The 20,959-nt window shown below is 42.0% G+C and overlaps 1 protein-coding gene across 1 annotated transcript in view; it reads left to right on the forward strand.

Moving 5' to 3' along the window:
* Positions 1 to 20,959, forward strand: part of C2H4orf50 (chromosome 2 C4orf50 homolog) — a 170,355-nt gene that overhangs the window by 117,151 nt on the left and 32,245 nt on the right. The window contains exons 18-20 of the mRNA XM_090034492.1: positions 10,357 to 10,487; positions 13,631 to 13,684; positions 17,007 to 17,192. Of these exons, the coding sequence (XP_089890618.1) occupies positions 10,357 to 10,487; positions 13,631 to 13,684; positions 17,007 to 17,192 (371 nt within the window). The remainder of the gene's footprint in view (positions 1 to 10,356; positions 10,488 to 13,630; positions 13,685 to 17,006; positions 17,193 to 20,959) is intronic.

Here is a 20,959-nt window from a genome sequence, read left to right on the forward strand (position 1 = left end):
CAAGCACTCGGAGAAGAAGGTGATTAGGAGCAGTCAGCATGGATTCACCAAGGGCAAGTCATGCCTGACCATCCCCATTGCCTTCTGTGATGAGATGACTGGCTCTGCGGATGCCGGGAAACCAGTGGATGTGATATACCTTGACTTTAGTAAGGCTTTTAATACAGCCTCCTGCAACATTCTTGCAAGCAAGCTAAGGAAGTATGGGTTGGATGAATGGACAATAAAGTGGATAGAAAATTGACTGTGTCATCAGGCTCAAAGGGTAATAATCAGTGGCTCCGTGTCCAGCTGGCAGCCAGTTTCAAGTGGAGTGCCCCAGGGGTCAGTCTTGAGACCGGTCTTGTTCAATATATTTGTTGATGATGACCTGAAAGATGGGATGGAGTGCACCCTCAGCAAGTTCACAGCTGAGGGCAGTAGTAGATACACTGAAAGGTAGGCCTACGGAGAAAGAACTCAACAAATTGGAGGATTGATCCAAAGAAATTTCATGAAGTTCAATAAAAGGAGAAGTGCTAAGTCCTGAACTTAGGATGGAACAGTTCCATGCATCGGTACAAACTGGGGACTGACTGGCTAAGCAGCAGCTCTGCAGAAAAGGACCTGGGGGTTACAGTGAACAATAAGCTGAATATGAGCCAATAGTGTGTCCTTGTTGCAAAGAGGGTAACAGTATGCCAGGCTGCATTACTAGGAGTACTGCCAGCAGATTAAAGGAAGTGATTCTTCCCTTCTATTTGACACTGGTGAGGCTACATTTGGAGTCCCGTTCTCCTAGGTGTAATAAATCTGAGCCTCTCTGTTCCCACACTTCCTCTTAGTGTTTAGGTAAAAAGGCTTGGATAGAAAATCTGCATGTTAAAGAGATGTGCTTAACAGCAGCAGCTTCATTTAGTGAGCCCTGTTTTCCCTATCTCTAGAGCAGTCTGCTGAGACCAGACACAGGTGACTTGGTGGCATTCTCATCAATGCTGACTTGTGCTTACCAGTTTTTATTTCACATTTACACTGAAAACCTCTGTACTTTTTCTGTGGTAGATTGAGCCTGAAATGTTTTTTCTGTTGATATGAGCTGAGGGCAAAACATAAAACTGATGTTATGTATAAATAATCCACAGCCACTTGTGAGGCAGGGGGAGAAAGAGAAGTGACTAAGGGGAGACAACCTGGGAAGAGCAATACTTTTGTGGGCCTAGAGAGGGGCTGAAGGTCAATGAGGCAGGGTGTGCAAAAGGAAATGTCTGTGAATATGGAGAGGAGAGGGGAAATACAAAGATTTGGTGGGCTAGACATTATATTGGATGCATGCATTAAGCTATAAAGTTAAGTCTTCACTCGGTCGCCGCCTTTTGTATGACAAGAACGGTTTCTGTATCTTTATCTTTGTGTGCTTTGGGGTTTTTGTCAGTTTGGGAGTTCTTGGCCATCAGAGATGTTACCAGTGTGGAAGAAATCAAAATTCGCGTTGTGGTTGAATCAGAACTGACAGAGCCAGCTTTTCTTTATTTAGGGCTATACTGTGATCACGGGGAGAATTCCAGACAGCAAGGGGAATCACCCACTCGTCTGTTTCAAAGGATTTCTCAGACTCTCTAAGTTTACAAGCTTATTTATAATTAAGATAAAGAAAGGGGAAAAAAAATAGGACCTTGGAGAAACAAAACAATGGTAAATTACATAGACATTTAGGAAGTTTACTTAAACAAACCATCTGTGCACAGGGTAATATATCAAGACAACTAAGGCATGCAGGATTTCTTATCTCAGAACATGCAACTGAAATAAGCAGTATCAGCTCTTCTCTCTCTGTTTTTCTAGTCAAGTAGGCCAGAAGCCCAACTAAATTTATTACCACACTAGGGATCATTACGTGGAAGTGGCTCAGTCACCTCATCAGCCAGGAAATACAGATGTTGCAGTGAGGATCTTATATGTATAGTGTTAGAGAGATTTATGACATGAGCTGTAGTGGCAGACACTTTTGCAAAATAGATCTGAGCTGTTATCGTGCAGTTTCACTGCTGGAGAAAGTTTTACACAGAAACAGTCAGTGACAGTTATTTCAGAAATTAATGTAGTACATCCTGTAACGGTGTCTGCCTCCTGCCTAGTGCTTTGAGATAATTCTGTCAGTTTGGTTTTGCTTAAGTAGAAATATGCTGCTTTTAGTAGCCAAAAAATATTTTAGCTGAGGAACAAGGAAAAGAATTGGTCAAAATGAAGGAACAGATGTTATTAAGGCAGGGGGTTCTCATTCAGTTTGTTTGCTTTCATAGCCACTTAATTAAATAATGAAAAACCTTTGCAAAGAAAAAACACTGGTGATCAACAACTGGAAACTTCAGCAGCTTTCCATTTTCGCAAAAGAGGGAGCTGATGTTTGGAGCCAGAATATTTGTTTGGGATAGCTATGAATTCTTCTCTTGTTTCTCTGCAAGCAGCTGTAAGTGAGATGAAAAGCAAGCAAAATTAACATCTGATATTAATGCATGTTAAATGAATACTCCTAAAGGGGGTAGTTCTTTGTGTTTAAATAAGAGTATTATATATCACCTAGTTTGTCCCTTTCCCAAAAGCCATTATGCTCCTTTATATGCTCTCTCAACTTTTGTCCAGCTAGATCAGGGATTAGCAACCCCCAGCACATACCAGAGCATGGTATGCAAGGCCATTTTGCTCAGCACGCCACCACCCTCCCGGACTCTGGGCAGCTGCTGCCAGACGTGGAGCCTGGCTTGATCCTAGTAGGCCGCTGGGAGACCGCAAGCCCCGCAGCAAGCAGCTCAAGCTCTATGGCTGGCAGCAGCTACCCAGATCCTGGACCAGCTGCAGGAGTGGCCCTGCTTCTTCCTGGTGCAGGGACTGCACTCTGGGCAGGAGTGGGGCGGGTTCAGCTGTGCAAGGTGGGAGGCGATGGCCCGGGCAGTGCTGCAGGGGTGACTATGGGGGAGTAGGTGAATTTGGGGTTGGCTATAGTCCCCCCCTCAAGCTCCCCTGTAGCGCTGCCTTCATGCATTGGGCTCCAGAGCCCCAGCCAGGCTTTGTGCCAGTGGCAGCTGTGTGCACCCCTCTGGGTAGACGGTGGGGAAGGGGCTGAGGCACTGCACGCGTGCATGCCTCCGGGTGGATGGCAGTGGAAGGGTCGGGGTTGCACTGGCCCAGCCCCACCCTTGCCCCTGCACCCTGTGTCTCAGAGGAGAGGGTCGGGGAGAGACCTGGGGTTGTGCTGCCTCAGGCCCCTTCTCCACCGTCTGCCCAGAGGAGTGTGTGCGGCCGCCTCTGGCACAAAGTGTGGCTGGGGCTCTGGAGCCCAGTGCACACGGGTGGTGCTAGGGGGAGCCTTGAGGGAGCTATAGCTACTCCAAAATTTGCCTTACTCCCCCAGAGCCACCCCTTCAGCACTGCCTGGGCTGCCACTGCCCACCCCCCACAACTGAGCCCGACCCTCCCAGTGCCTCCTGGGCTGCCACCATCCGCCCCACGCAAGTGAGCTCACCCCACTTCCACCCTCTCCTTTTCCTTCTCTTCTTTTTCTCCCCCTCTTTTTCGCTCTTCTTTTTTTTTTCTTTCTGTTTCTTTCTTTCCCTCTCTCCTCCTTTTTTCTCTTTTCTCTTCCCCTTTTTGCTTTTTTCTCCCTTTCCCTCTTTCTCTCTCTCTTCCCCCTGCTTCTCTTTCTCTTCTTTCTCTCTTTTTTTTCTTTCTGTCATCACAGCATGCTTAACAAAAAAAAATACACAAGGAAGGTAGGATATGAAGTTTTATTTATTGTCACCAGGTTTAAAATCTTCAGAAAACCTGATATTTTCTGTTTAAAAAAAAAGCAGAAAAGAAAAAAAAAAAAGCAATGTTTATGATGATATGATGATTAACTATATTCATATTCAGTGCATCTTGCCATGTACCCTCCCCCCCATCCCACCCCAGTTTTGTTTTTGTGGCATGCTGGCACTCCAGCACCTTACAGTACAAGATAGACATTGCGGTTTTTTCAGCACTCTGGCCAGAAATGTTGCCTACCCCTGAACTAGATTTTTTGCTATTTGATCTTTATTTGTCTGTGAAATTAATCTGCCTAAGGGGTTTAAATAGTACCCGCACATAAGACCCACTCTGGTCTTAGCTTCAAGGATTGTTTGTTTGGATTGTTGGTTAGTTAAGACAGCAGTCTCATTAAAAAAAAACCCTCTTGCTCTTGTACTTTGAAAGAATTGATACTTTGGATAGTGTAAAAGTTGGGAGAAGAGAAAACTGAGGGTGGGTTTAATAATAGCCTTCAACTACCTGAAGATTGGTTCCTGAAGATTGGTTCCACAGAGGATGGAGCTAGATTGTTCTCAGTGGTGGCAGATGACAGAACAAGGAACAATGGTCTCAAGTTGCAGCAAGGGAAGTTTAGGTTAGATATTAGGAAAAACTTGCTCACTAGGAGGGTAGTAAAGCACAGGAACAGGCTATCCAGAGATGTGGTAGAATCTCCATCCTTGAGGTTCTTAAGACCTGGGTAGACAAAGCCTTGACTGGGATGATCTAGTTGGAGCTGATCCTGCTTTGAGCAGGGGGTTGGGATAAATGACCTCCTGAAGTCCCTTCTGACCCTAATTTTCTATGATTCTGTGAAAAGGACCAGAAAACTCACTGCCATGCTATTGCCGTGCCATGTCATTTTTTACAGGGGATCTCCATAAGGCAAGAGGAGAGCATGATTCATGAGGTGTCATTTCCAATGTCTTGTAGGCATGCTACATAACCAAAGATCATCTAGATATGACAGACATCAGGGATACCCATGCTGTGTTTCTGCTGCCACCTCTCCTGTCCTTCTGTCAGAGCACATACTCTGTTAAACCTATGGTTCACTGGGTTCCCTCTGGAGTGATTGACTTTGGCACAACTGTCAGGATGATTCTACATTACATGTGACATCTTTTGCTTACTTGGGGAATCCTTTGTGTTTTGGGGAGGTTGATGCCAGCAGCATGGCTTGTGGTGGGAAAGTGGGCAACTAGCCCTGGACACTAATTAGTAGGGGTGCAAGAATAGTAACTGGCCTCCTTGGAGTCCATGCCCTAGCCTCAGAAGCAGCCACGTGTTGTTGCTTTTGCAGCAGCAAGTGGTTGCCAGGACACCACGCTGCTACGGCAGTAGGAACAACAGTTGGGGTGGATAGACCAAACTGGCTGCAGTTATGGCAGCAGCCAGGGACTGTTTCTGAGTCCCTAGTGTAGGTAACAGTTCTCCACACCACCTCAGTCCGTGGACCGTCCCTCCCCCCCCGCAATTAGCAGCACTTCCCTAACCTGCATCCCTTACAACTCTCATGGGGTATACTTAAGGTGCATACCCTTTTTGCTACACCTCTGGTTGATAACCTGAAAAGTAGTTATCTCCCAGTTTTTGGCATAGCTGGCCCTAAATCCTGCAGAGGGGATTTTGCAGAGGAAGCAGGTAATGATATAGCAGAAGTGCTGCTCTTATATTCTTTGCCCTTTCTCTTTGCACTGGTAGCCAAATAAAGATACTGGGAGTGACTTAATTCTCCATAGTACTCAAAATAAGGGCACTGATACAAGTTTTGAGGAAGAACAATTTTGGGGTGTGTATTATGTAGTAGCTCTTGCTAACAACTCAAGATTTGGTGATATAGTAAGGGATGAAGGGGACTACAGGATCATATAATCCATAACCCTGCCTTATTTCAAGCCACTTTCTGTAGTTTCTAAAAGCACCCCCAATAACTGATTTTGAAATCTAGATTTTAAGCAACCTCATGTTCTTAAATATGCTTCATTGTTGCAGCATCTGCACGATTGTGTGAGAGCCTGGTTGCAAAAGGTGGATGCTACGGAGAGGTCTAATCAACAGATTTAAGCTTTGTGGGGCAGATAAAATGCCAATTAAAACACTGTTAAGAGTGATTGTTTGGTCTGTCTCTTGTGTTTAAACTTGGAATCATAACAGAATTGTCCACCTCAGTCCAAGATGCTGTTGTGAGAGAAGGATAAAGGAGGGAGTAGACTAACCTTGCTCCATTGAACAGCCAAGCACTGTGCAATCAATAGTTGATTTCAGTGCAGTTAACTTACAGTATCCTGTTGGCCATGGAGGCAACTGTATTTATAAGGACTACAAAAAGCAATTGTATAAAATGAGGAATAATCATAGGGTCTTTGGAAATGGGAAGAAAAGACCACTCACCTGTCACAAGACGGGGGTGTGTAGTAGCATAGCACTGGGAGCCAAAATTCTTTTGGTCTATCTTTGGCTCTCCTTGATTAGCTTAGTAAGGCACTTAACTACTCGGTGCCATACTATAGAACTGTAGTTGTGCGATCTTATATGCCTGTACAAGTGTTTTGAGGCTTAAGGTTTGCAAAGAGCTTTGAGACAGTTGAATAAAAAGAACTGTAGAAGTATAAATCACTTTTATTTATTATGTACTTTCCATATTTAAAAAAAGACATTTTCTTCCAGAGAACCTGTGGTACTGGACCAATAAATCTCTTCCTACCATAGAAAGCCATGTCCTTAATGACATATATGCAATCTAGACAATCTTGCTGTCAAATAGGGGGAAGGCAAAGAGATGTTAGAAAATTGCCATAGGACCAGGGGACTATAAAAGGATGCTTTGCAGCTTGCCCTCTGAGCTGTGCCACTGAGGGGGATCAGTCCTTTTTTCACTGCTTATAAAAATGAACCCCAGTTGCTTGTGTAAATGAACAAGCAATAAAAAGCCAGGTACCATAGCTTTTCCTGGACGCTAATATGGTTGTTGCTTCCCTTGTGTCATAATTCACATGTGTACAGACACATTCCATTTAATTTGAGCCACAAAAATATGGAAATAATCAGGGAGAGGCATAGTGTAGTTGAGACATCAATATCAAGGCAGTGCAGTCAGACTAATGCCCTGAGCATTAGGCTAGTATCTATAGGAGAAGCAAGGTCATGTGCTTGAGGTGGATTGACGATGACAGCATGAAGACTATGGATGCAGCAGTTTTAGGAATAATTTTCTTGAAATGTGATTTATGCTTGCCCAGGAGGTTAGAGCTTTACATATTCAGCTGGCAAATACTGGAGATACATGAGCCGGCCAATAACCATTTTTGTGTTTCTTATATACAGGAAATGGCAAAACATACTTTAAATGGAGATGTTTATGTTGCATGAAGCCATTCTTGTACCAGATTTAATTTCATACATAAGCAGCATTCCTATCATGAAGTGTAGGATAGAAGTCTGGCTTTGTCTAACAGTTACCAGTATTGTTCGCTGCTGGCTTTGGGGACAAGTTTTCCATGTGACCTCACCCAGGACATGGAATCAAATACATGATTTTGACACTTTCTTCCCCTAATTCTGAAGGCATGCATTTAGTGGGCACTCTGAATTTTTGTTTTCCATATTAAATTTAAAGAGGGTCAGATAAAATGTAGCTCATTGATCAACTCCAGACAAACTCAATGGTGTTTTACAAGATAAATTATCTGTCTCAAGGGTCTCGCTGTCTGCTGAACAAATCCTGTGGCAACCATCAGTGGAGGGGGAGGTGGAAGATGATAAGAAATGAAGGGGCCTCACTTTCCATTCCAGCTGATCTCCACTTCACTTGATCACTATTTACTTCATCCACCTTTAGGATTTCTCTGTAGATCCTTGCACCAATTCAGGTCGCAGTCACAAGAGAAGCCAAGGATCTTATTGTGAGTGATTTACTTGCAACAGGTCCTGAAAGGCTGTGAACTCAGATTCATTCAGACTAATGGAAAAGTTAATTTCAGGATCAAGGGTGAAACCAGGAGCAGAATATGTTTTCCTTCAGCTCCTCTTGGCCAAACTGGCCAGTTGTGGCCTTGGCTCCACCACGATCCGCTGGCTGGCAAATTGGCTCCGTGGTCAGACCCAGAGGGTTGTAATTGATGGCAGTCACTCATCATGGTGCCCTGTGACCAGTGGGGTCCCTCAAGGCTCTGTCCTTGGACCTGTACTGTTCAACATCCCATTAATGATGTGGACATTGGAGTCAGGAGTGGACTGGCCAAGTTCGCTGATGACACCAAACTTTGGGGCAAAGCATCCACACCAGAAGATAGGCGGGTGATCCAGGCTGACCTGGACATGCTCAGCAAATGGGCAGACAAGAACCTGATGGTGTTTAACACCGAAAAATGCAAGGTCCTCCACCTTGGGAGGAAAAACCTGCAGCATCCTTATAGGCTTGGCAGTGCTATGTTGGTTAGCACTACAGAAGAAAGAGACTTGGGGGTTAGCTGCGGCTAATAAAGTGACCAAAACGCTGGCCTGCATCCATAGATGCTTCTCGAGCAAATCCCGGGATGTCATTCTCCCCTTGTACTCGGCCTTGGTGAGGCCGCAGCTGGAGTACTGCATCCAGTTTTGGGCTCCAATTCAAAAAGGATGTGGAGAAGCTTGAGAGAGTCCAGAGGAGAGCCACGCGCATGATCAGAGGTCAGGAAAACAGATCTTACGATGATAGGCTGAGAGCCATGGGACTCTTTAGCCTGGAAAAGCGCAGGCTCAGGGGTGATCTGATGGCCACCTATAAGTTTACCAGGGGTGACCACCAGGATCTGGGGGAACATTTGTTCACCAGAGTGCCCCAAGGGATGACTAGATCGAACGGTCACAAACTCCTGCAAGACTGTTTCAGGCTGGACATAAGGAAGAATTTCTTTACTGTCCGAGCCCCCAAGGTCTGGAACAGTCTGCCAGCAGAGATGGTTCAAGCACCTACATTGAACACCTTCAAGAGTAAATTGGATGCTTATCTTGGTGGGATCCTATGACCCCAGCTGACTTCCTGCCCCTGGGGCAGGGGGCTGGACTCGATGATCTCCCGAGGTCCCTTCCAGCCCTGATGTCTATGAAATCTATGAAAATCCTCAGAGTTCACAGATGGGCTCCTAGCTTTAGTGTTGTGATGCTAGATCTCTTCCTCTGTGATGAAGTAGACTTTAAGACCTATTTTAAGATCTTACTATGGAGTCTCTAAGAACAGATATAGATATGTTCCTATGTAAGAAATTTGAGATCTGCCATTGATTACTATGGAAGCAAAATCAGGCTCTTCTAGTAAAAGCTGTTTCATTAGCCACATGCACTGGGAATTTGGTAGTTCTTTTTCTCAGATAATATGTTGTTTCTGTATGTTCTTCTTGCTCACCTTGCCCTTCTCCTTGGCATTTCTACTGTTGCCTGCTGAACTGGCAACTTCTGTAACCATCCTTCATTGAGGTAAACTAATGGAGCACGCATGATTCAACATTGGATTCAAATTAACATAGACTATGTAGCTTCAATGTGGAAAGCTGGTTACTGGCTGAAATTAGGGAGAGAGAGGGGCTAACACTTTGCTGATTGTATGGGATAGAGAAATATAAAGGGAATGTACAGTGACAAAAACAATAAAACAAGCAAATCTTGATACTAAAATACATCTGTGCATTAATGTATTTAAGCATATGATTACCTTCACAATGAAACGTGAGTGTTTTTCAGCTGAAGACAAGCTTGTTTATCTGCTTACAGTAAAGCATGTGCTTGAAATTGTTTTGCTGCAGTGGTGTCATTTCCTTCTCAACAGTTGAAAAACAGAAGACCAGATCCTACATTTCTATTTTTAATGCTAGTGTTATTAGGAGTTTGGGTGCACCAAGGAAATGGCAGTGTATTCAAATATCAACTTCTTTTCACTTAACAACTTGTGTTTCAGGAAGGGGCCATAGAAGGAACCAAACATGAATAAAAGGCATGGCCTAGGCTTTCACAGTGAGGCAAGACTTTGGACCTATATCAATTGTAATTAATCTGGCAATTCTCTGTGGTGCAAAGAGCCTATTGGGATTCCTTGCTTGCAGCCAGGAAGTGCTGGGTCTGCCTGATGGTAGAATTTTATTGGTTCAAAACATTTTAGATTTGATCATTTGTTTCTTTTATTTACATGTTCCTAGCCAGTAGCTCCATATTATAAATAGGTGTGTAAGGTCTGTATGAACTGGATTGAGATGGATATGATAGTGTAACTATGGTGATCCAGGAAATATACAAAGCAAGGATTTTTGTGGGCGACATCTTTTATTAGACCAACTGCATATGCATCTTGATGGAGATGTTGTCTTTGGGATAAAAGTAGGTACAGAACGTAGAATGTCAGTTTCTGTGTTTTCTCTGTAATTTGTATTATTCAAACTGTATATGTCAGAGTCTGTTCCCAGTTGTGGTAGGAAAGGCAAAGATTACTTACTTCTGTTAAGACCCTGCTATGGCAGTGATTGAAAAAACTGTTGAACACAAGCTGCTTGCTTCATTACATACATGTTTTCTCTCTAGGACTGCCTATACCAGTTGGTTTGGTCAACATTATTAAAACAATAGGAGAAAGTACCATGTTACTTGGTTGGGAGAGACCAGTACTTGATGAATTAGGATGTAGCAATGGACATTTCATTACAGGATACAGGGTATGTATACATATAAAGCAGTGCCCTGTCCTCTCTACCAAAAGAAATCAAATATTTTATATCATGATAATTTTAAAAACTTCCTCAATATTTCTGTGTAGGTTTTTTCACATGCATAATTTTGTTTGAAGTATATCTCAATGTCAGTTCTTGGAGAAACTGTGGGAATAATGATCAAAAACAGCACATTGATTTATAACCCTCAATAAAATTGTTAAAAGCATTTTTGATGACAAAAGCAGACCTGTTATTCTTGCTCAATAATTTCTGACACATAATCCATTGAAAGAAACCAAGTAGGAAATGTATGCTCTCTGGATTATTATAAAATATTAAAATATTATAAAATATGAAAATGGAGTTGGAGTACATTTTCAAAGATATAGATCTAATTAAATTGAAACTACCCTTTACAAGAAATAGTAAAGGGGGCATATTTGATTTGTAGAGGTTAGATCTGAGGGTTTTGAATTTGATTTTGTTTTAAAGTTTGTCAAAAATGTATGGCCATGTTTAACAAATAAAGACATAGAGCCTGATTCTGCTATACTTATTTTGGGTGATAGGTTATTTCCGGAATAGTCCCATTGCTTTTAATGATCTGTCTTCCTCCTATCCAGCTACTAACTTAGGTAGGTCCCCAGTATGGGACTCATCTTGCACATAGTTATCTTCCTTTCGTGATTTTTAAGTCAGGCAGTACTATTACCCCCTCCCCCCTCTTTTACAGATGAAAAATGAGATACAAACAAATTGAATGAATTCTGTGTGATTAAACTGGTAGTCAGTAGGATGGTAGGTAATTGATTTTTTGTATTGTAGATTAATGTCCTAACCATAATACTATCCTTCAACAGGACTTGTGGAGTAAGGTACTATTCCATATGAGTAGAAGTATCATAACCCAGACCATCGTAATGAAGGGAAATAGCTTTACTTATTTACTTTAAGTGAATTTAATCCTTGTGCAAGATCCCAGAATAATTACCCTGCAGACAGAAAACATCTATTTATCAACAGCACAGGTTAGCAGTTCAATGAATTCTTGTCTAGGCCTGGAATGAGGTATCTCTCCAGGGACAGGGAAGAAGCTAGCTTAGTGCTATGCTCCAGTTCTCTGGTTATCTGAATGCTAAATTGCAGATAGTAGTGGTGCATTTTGTCCAACTCATTCCAGGAGAAGGAAGATAGCAAGTAGTTCACAATGCAAGAGCAAATAGTTCTAATCACACATTTAAAATCTGTTAGTGGGTAAAGAAAAGCATATTTCTTTCTTCATACTGTCCTATAAGATTCAATAGACATTATTGGTGAATAAAACATGTAATGCTCTACAACATCACATGCTCAATAGGAGCATGCACATCTGGAATAATGGAAGACTATAATCTTAAGATTAATATTAAATATTTGTCATTGCTTGGGGAAAAAGTGTTAAATTGTTACTTGGCAGGAATAAACTGAATGCACTATTATCCAATTATCATAACTGGGAACAAATTTGTATTTTTTGCTTGCTATGAAAAAACCATGAAATCCCTTTATAACTAATGGAAAGCCTGTTCTATACTGATTCATAACTGTACAATATATATCATCTTAGTTGTTCAATGTTTCATGCATTTAATACCAGTTAGTATATGGTATATTTTGCTACCATTAGCTGTGGTTAAAATGGTGTAGTATTAATAATTTTCCTATATTACTTAGATGTTGAATCAGTTTTTTAAAGATAAGCCATCACTGCCCTTTCCAATTCATCAGTCCTAGGCCATGTGATTATAATAAGTCAACACATATTACCTTTACTCATGTCTGCACCTGAGCTTTAACATATCTGTGAGATGAATCAGCTCATGATTTTTAAAGAGACATGGTTCAAATCTTCTAAACAAGGGCTTGATTGTGGTCTTATTAAAGATAACGGCAGCACTGTCATTCTTTGTGGCTGCAGAGTACATAACAAAGAGAAACCACTTCAATTAAAAGAGAAACGTTTTAAATTGAAACAAAAGAAATTTCGACTGGATGTTAGGAATAGTTGAGCATCAGATTACCTAGAGGGATTGTGGAATTTCCATCCTTAGAAGATTTTAAGAGCAGGTTAGACAAACATTTGCCTGGGCTGGTTTAACTAAATCAGAGATGTATAATACAAGCTTTCCTAAGCAGAGGGCTTACTTCATCAGATGTTCTGAAGGCCGTGCAGGGAGCAGAGCTGCTAAATAGAAAGCAGTGGTTAGAATACAAAGGATAGGGAAAGAGGAGGGAGCACTGCTGAGAGAGGCATGTTGGGTAGAAGGGAGACTTCAAACTAAGATAAAGTTAACTCTCTCTCTCTGGGACGGTTTAGACTGGGATGATCCAGCTTTGAGCAGGTGATTAGACTACATGACCTCCTAAAGGTCCCTTCTAGCCCTAATTTCCTCTGATTCTGTGTGTTTCTCAACTTCCACAATTTGGGGGCAAAAAAAGAAAGAAACAGTGGGAGAAATTATTCTGGAAGTGTTTGCACTGCTGCGGGACTTTCTGGCAAGTGAAAATCCAATGTTTCAAACCCTGAAGTCGTTCGTTGGCAGCATATTCTGTCAATAGTAACTTATGCCAAAATGCTCTTATTGAAAGCTGTGCTTGTAGAGTAAGATACTATATGAATGTGGAAGATCTTGCCTTGTGGTTTTTAGTTGGACATTGATTGCACTAGGACTTTCCTTGAATAAGGATTGACAGAGATTTTCAAAGATTTTTAGGCTCCCAAATCTGCAGAAAGGTGCTTGGTAAGATTTTTCAAGAGGGCATTATGTGGTTGGGCAGGTAAATTCAACTGAAACCTTGGCCCAATGTGTTTAAAGTCTGGAATTATTTTGTCATACATGTTACTCTTAATGACAGTGACACACGTGAATACCCTGTATGCCATCTTGTCTGAAATCTTGCACAGAAGACCAATTTCCCACTTGAATTCTGTTACCATAAATCACCCTAAATAAGCTATAATAAAATGTAAAAATTCCTTGAATAAGTACTAAAGGCTTTATAACTACAGTAAGTAGGGATCCAGGAAGGCTTCATAGCTTTATTTGGATAATTTAGCAAGCTGTTTTTCTCTTTAACCTTCTCCCTGTATTTTATTTTACACTCAGATATGTATCAATGGGAAATTTCATAAGTTTGTTGCGAGTTCAGCATGTACCAAGGTAAACAGACTTTTTTGTTGAATGATGTTACTTATTCTATCAATATTTAATATGGAGAAGCCAAAGAACTGAATAATTTGGTAGATGTTGCAGTGATGGGAGGGGAGAGGTATACTGCTTATGATGAGAATATTGCTTCTTTTCATAGCAATATAATTGATAGAAATAAACACTGGATACTGTATTATAATGGAAGAATGTAATTTTAATAGTATAATATTAGATACATAACATCTTAATAGTTTCTCTGGAATTCGTTTGAGGATTCAGTGTAGTCTCTTTTACTCAGTTGCTCAGGAGCTGTATGACACACCAAGGTCAGTTCCCAGGGCATCATGCATGATGTGTATCATCAAAAATACATCAGTTCCTCCTGGGGTTTGTCTGTTTCTCTCTATGACCCTTTCTAAAGCTTCTGTTATGTGCTGAGTGGGCTTTTATAACTCTGGAAGTAAGATTGGGTCAGTGTGTCTTCGCCAGCATTATTCCTGGTTAGTCTTTTTCAGCACAGAGCATTTCATCTGAATATGAAAATGCATTCTGAGTGAAATATTGGCAACTCTAAAATAGCATCATTTCCAGTTATTACTGAAAATATACCATGTTGCATTTATTACATAGCAGGCATGTTTACATGTGAAATTAGTGCAGCTGAATAAACCCTGGCACGGTTTGTGCTTGCAGGTGCTACATTTGCCTGTGTGCCCAGGACTGCAGGATGTTGAGCTGGGCTTGAGCAGCCCTGGCTGGCAGGGGGCCCCAGGGGTCAGCCTGGCAGTTCAGGGCTGCTCCAGCCTGGCTCAATGCACTTCAGGGCTAGCTGGCAGGCAGCCTCCGCACTAAAACACCCTCATGCCCCAGCCAGGCCCATCGCTGTCTATATGAACGTTGCAGCAGAGTAAACAATTCCACCATAAGATAGTACTTGTGTCTGGCAGCACTGTCCTATGGCAGAGTTAATTAGTTTACGCAATCCTAATACCGCTGCACTTGTAGATGGTGACGTTTTACTGTAGAGCTAATTAGTCAACTCCACAATGAACATCTCATGCAGACATGCCCAGTGTCACTGAGTACATGGACCCGTAAGTGTTACACAGATCGTAATTCATGAAATGTTCAGCCACACTTCAAGTAGTTCTCTCTCCTTCTAGACATCCTAATTATTCTTCACTGTTTGACTCACTATGCAACTTGTAAATAAATATGTTCATGTGAAGACACAAATGGCCTGAATACATAAAGACACTGCATCTGCCCTTAAAAAATCAGTAGTATACTTCCTCTTTCTTTTCATTTCTTTGCCACCTGTGTAGCTAATAGAAATATGATAAATAGTGGTGAGGTCTTGCAAACCACAGAACCATGCTTAATGTACTGTGTACTGCTTCCCTGGCTCTCTGCTCCAGGAACTCCTTCCAACATTCAAAACTACTGAGCAACTTCAAAGTGCTGCTATTAAGAAAGAATAACTTATAAGAGAAATGTTTCCTTCTACTCTTCCCCAAACATAAGGCCAGAAGGGCCCACCTGGATCCCATCCACAGCAATCATAGACAACCAAGTAATAGGCACTAAATCCAAAAGGGTCTGCAAGAACATCCATGTACATGTCGTGCCCACAAACCACAAGTGGTAAAATACCCCCAGCTAGCACCTTTACTTCAAAAAATCCAAGAGACTAAAAAACAATATACCATAGGAGGGGAGCAGGAGTGACCTGGGTACAGCTAGTGCCTTAGGTCTCTGTAATATGAGGGAATCTATTAGGTAAAATATGTCCAGATGATTCTAAGAAGTGGAACTTGGGTCACGCTACAGAGCAAGGCGAAAAAAAAAAAAAATCCCTGCCATTTTCACTTGGGCTGAATTCTCCCCTTTGTGGACATTTTCTCCATTACAAACGCACCATTTCTCCTAGTTACAGATTCCAGGAGGAAGCCAATAAGAGATGATAGCTACTGTAGATATAAAAAATATCAAACTTAAAGTCTAAAATATTGTTGAACCTCTACACTAGAAAGATAGGCAAAAGGCAAGGCAGGGTAGCGCCTTAGAGATGAACTGGTTCAGAGGCATGCACTTTTGTAGGCAACAACTTTGTTAGACATTAATGTCAAATGATGCATCTGATAAAGTAAGCTGGTGCCTGTGAAAGCTCATGCCTCACTAAACAAGTCAGTCTCTAAGGTGCCACTCTTATCAATTTTCTGCCTTACTTCAGACAAAAGTGGCTACCCACCACTGTATACTGGCAAGAGACATTTTGGCTTCCCCAAGTGAGCCAGGACTGTTTCTAGCCCTGAAAGGGACTGAGAGCAGACACCTGAAAACCATGACATTTTATTAATAGAAGGAATTTATTTCTTTTTTTAAAGAGTTTCAGGGCTCCTTCTAAACTATTTGAGGCAGGACTCAGGGGGCACATGCAGATGAGTGCATACGTGTGGTATGTGGCACTGCAGACCTATCTGTAGCGCTGCACACCACACATGCAGGTGTTCCCCATTGCTGTAAATTTGCAGCACACAGCAGGGAAGGGGAGGGTGTTGATACCAGGAGATCCTGGTATAAAAATAAAATGGGGTGCTGCATGTGGTGGCAGCATGGCCCAAAACTGGAGCCTGGTTAACAAGAGCCATGCTCCAGCTGCTGATCAGGCTCCCTGCTGCAGGATTGCTGCTGCTGCAGCCCCCAGAGGCCCCAGGACCTCAGAAAAGGCTGCTGGGGCCAGCCCAGGTGGGCAACATGCCACGCTTCAGATCGTGTGTGAACAGTTGTTCCCCAGGGACAAGTAGGAGCAGCACATATTGTGCCATTGTGTTTGTCCTTGGGGAAATGCATGTTTCTGTTCATGAGGACGTGCCCAGGGGGTTCAAACATATTCAAGGGAAGACAATAGGTAGGTGTTTTCCCAAGACAATGCTTAAAAGCAATATTTCTCTTGTAGCATATGTGCTACATGCAAAATACATGAATGGTGGAAGGAGGCACAAGGACTTTATTAATATGAATTTATGATTGGTTGCTCATGGGTGGTTTTGACATTCATGAATAATGCAACTATCCTAGACTTGTGTAATAAAACCTTTATAGCACTTCTGCCCTGCACCCCCTCTCATGTAGTCCTTATTTATCAGACACATACCATTTATAATACTGGGCTGACATAAACAGACAAAACACCATTGAAGTCAATTTATGCCAGTAGAAAATGTGGCCTAATGTCTGATGTCGAAGTGATTGTATAAATCCTAGTACTGCTGAATGTACAATGAATGACTTAAATTCATTTTAAAATTTAGATCTCCTCTCATTTCAGACCATCTTAGAAAATCTTGATCTCTCTGTGCCATTTCAAATCAGTGTTCAGACTGTGGGCTCTTCTGGTTTGGTTTCTGAGAAGAAGATTGTTCAATTCAGTTGTCCATCGACAGACAAGGAAGCTGCTTCATTTGCATCTAGTGATTACCCTGAAGAACAAAAGCCTGATGTCAGCTCTCAGGAGGTAGTAGCAACAACATGTATTACCAGTGGCAATTTTTATCCTATGGGCCATCTTTTCCTGAAAAAGTTATTGTCTTCATGACAAGCACCTGTTTAACTTTGTAGCTTAATGAGGAGACACTGTAATAGGAAAGACCCTGTAGGGAATTATTAATACAAAACATTAAAGTACTTCTATGGAAATTAAAAGCAGTCTTCTAGTCTTATAATGAATGATGTGAAAGCATCACATGAAATTGGTATCTTAAATGTGTAGAGACCGTTGCAAAGCTGCAGAATGAATTCCCAGTCTACAGCTACATGAAAATACTGCAAGAGTTAATTATAATGGAAGCAGGGATTGTGGGTGTTTGCAGGGCCAGCTCCTTCCCAATATCTGGGTCCAAATTTACTCAGCTGAGTTGAAGATGGGATGGACTTATATCCTACAAATTATTAGGAATGGAGAGGTGAAAAGCAATCTTGGATCAGGTGACTGTGAAGACTAATTGACTTTACTGTACCATGGAATTTATTGGTAAGGTGCTATTCAGCTCTGAAAAAAGTATCCTCATAGGAACTGAGGGAGATGAAATCCAAGGGCTCATGGATTAGAACTATACAAAACTAAAAGTCTGGATATTCTTAAACAACACTATAACAGGTGCAGGATTTCACTGAGGGAACATATAAATGGAACCAAGGTCCTTTTACATGGAAGAGAGAAAAGGGTTGGTCATGGAGTTGACAGAGATTCTACTACAAAGGTGCTCTCCGATGGCAAAGTTTGAATAGAGTTTGGAACTGAATCCACCTTTCCCAATCCATGTAAGATGTTCATTATGCAACACTATATGTTAAACAGATAGACTAGGGGTGGACAATTATTTTGGGCGGAGGGCTGCTTACCCAGTTTTGCCAAGCTGTTGAGGGCCGTGTGGGTAGCCCTGCCCCTTGACAGATGCCCCGTCCCTTGGTCACCATCTTGTGACCAATGTCCCAATGTCTTGGGGAGCAATGTCTCAGGGCCAGCACCGGTGGGGCCCAGAGCAGGGTGCAGACTGGCAGGGGTCTGTGGAGCCAGTTTAGGTTGCACCAGCAGGGAGAGGGGGGAACTGGCTGGCTCCATCCAGTGCGTGGGGGAAGAGCAACCCCTCGCCTGCCCCATGACCGGCTCCCCGCGCTGCAGCTGCTCGCAGCCCATGTGGGGCTGCCTGTGCCTGCTCAAGACAGCCCTGAGTGGGCTGCGAGCAGAGAGCATGGGCCATGGGGTGGGGGAGGGGTCGCTTTTCCCCGGGCTCCTTCCCTGCCCAGGGTCATCCCCTGCCCTTTCCCCCACCTTACCTGAGGATCCAGCGCGATGCAGCCACATGGTCCCAGGCCAGAAGCCCCTGCTGGGGCTTCTGGATGCCAGTCAGGGGCAGGTGGGCCCTGCTGTTCTGGGAGCCCGCCAGACTTCCCCTGGGTCCTACTGCCCCTGGTTTCTGTTATTTTTGACAGGAACCAAGGACAGATTAATATTCATTTTCTAAATTTTTTAGGGGCCCCACGGGCTGAATAGTATGGCCTCATAGGCCAGATCTGGCCCGTAGGCTGTATTTTGCTCACCCCTAAGAGAGACCTTCCATTGTGACTTTATACCAGGTTCCCTCAGCCCACAGGAGAACCCAACTGCACAAGGAAATGTCTGTAATCTCAGGACACTAAAATATGGATTTGGTTTGGCTTTGGTTACATAACTCTTATAGAGATAATGTGCTGTTTGCTTTGTCCATTTTTTCCCTCCCTTTCCTGAATAATTCTACATAAGACACAGCCCAGAAAACAGAGGTAATGGGGTGAATACAATATGCAGTGAGGAGACTGACTTAGGTTCAACACAATAAAGAGAGTAGCTTGTGCCAGATATATTTGTTGAATCACTGCTTAAAAAAACTTTCCCTGACCCCTTCCTTTTGCTTAAGAGCTACTTTAGGGCTTTCCATAAAGAAAAGATAATCATGAATGGACTTTTAGCTTAAGAGAGCATGTAAAGTGTTGTGGCTTTTTATGAATGCATGACCTGATATTGGGGCTTAGGGACAAGTTTAACCAAGTTCAGTATGATTAAGTGTTCAGGAATAAGCATACTTTATAACATCCCACTTTTGCTCCTGGAATTCCATTAGAAAGGGAATCCTTCACTGTATTGCTCCTAGATTCATATCTCTCTTTATTAACTGTGTGCGTACTGAGTACAAACTCCAGGAGACTAAACTGACTGCTCTGTGTGCCTCCATGTAGATCAAATCAACTAAGTTAAACTAAAACCTCAATGCAAATTTTCTCATTGAAAACACCAGGTTCCTTTCTTTATTTCTTCATTTTTTTGATCAAAACGGTAAAATGCTGATTTCTAACAACGTGGGGTAGCGATGCACTTAAGGCTAAATCAGGAAAAAATAAACAAAATAAAATATTCTATAATCCCTAAATGAGAGAAGAATTTATTTCTTCATTTCATTAGGCTTTTTAAGCGTTTGGATGACAGTGAACTGGAACTGAAACATTGCATTCTGGTTTGTCTTCAATAAGCTGTGAGCATATAGGCATTCTGGGTACTCCCTTTCATACTGAATTCTACCCATGTGCTCATAATGTGTAAATGGACAAAGTCTGTTGTTACGGACAATGTTTTAACCAACCCTCTTCATGCCAATCTTTCATAAATTATTTGACACATTTTAAATAAATATACACATTTTTACATATGCATGTTTTCAGACACTTAAAAAATATATATTTAAGTTACTTGTTTCTCTGCAGGTCACATTGTTAAGTCTAACACAATCGTTGAAAGCTATGTTGACTAAACCAAGAATGGGTAGCAGTTAAACATTAAATTATGACCGCAATTATTGTTTCTGTTTTGAAACTTTTTCGTTATTTTCTGGTGTATAAGTGTTTAGGTTTCACATTTCTCAGCTATTCGCCAGAGCTAGAATCATACCGTTTGAAAATGATAACTGAATTTCTAATGTATTTACCCAGGAGCTGGGACTTTAAGACAAACACCAACTATGACAAGGCTCACAATGAACTTTGAGGGTTTGTGTAAGCAGGTTACTCACTAAGTTTCTGTATCAATATTAGGCAGCTTTGTCTTCAAAGATTCCAGCTAATTTATTTTATCTGGTTTCCACATTAAACAACCATCAAAACAAGCAAGTGTACCAACAAAACCCCCCCACAAAAAAACCCAAACCCTGATGTCTTCAGACCTTGAGGGGCAGAGGCTCTGTGCTGCTTCCTCACACCACAGCCTTCTCTCCTTCCTTGCACTCTGCCCCTGGGGCTTTTAACCCTCTTTGTGGCTCCACCTTCACTTTCTAGTCATCAGTTGCAGCCTTCCAAGGAGGGAGACTATTAACTGCTAAACATCTGAAGACTGAGCACTTCCTTATGATTTGGCACTATAACAATCCTTCGTTAGCAAGGAAATGGATTCAGTGAATTTTGGGGTCTTGGCAATCTCTAATTCCAGTTGTTTTGTTATCAAAGGCTCCTACATGCCCTTTTTTGAAAATTCTTCCTAAATTTTAATGTTGCTTTGAAGTATCCCTCTTATAGTCCTCTTTGATGAATGTTGTTTAAAAGAATTAGATGTCGCATCAGTTTCAGACAGGCACAGAATTACAGGAAAATCCTTTTTAAAAGGGCACAGTCGACTTAGTATTTTAAAATAAATAAAAAGCCAAAATGAGATGTAAACACTATATTTTGGATTACTATTAATTTTTTTTTGCTTTA

This window comes from Crocodylus siamensis, chromosome 2 (genome assembly GCF_052110815.1).
Source record: "Crocodylus siamensis isolate JL-2025a chromosome 2, ASM5211081v1, whole genome shotgun sequence".
Lineage (NCBI taxonomy): Eukaryota > Metazoa > Chordata > Crocodylia > Crocodylidae > Crocodylus > Crocodylus siamensis.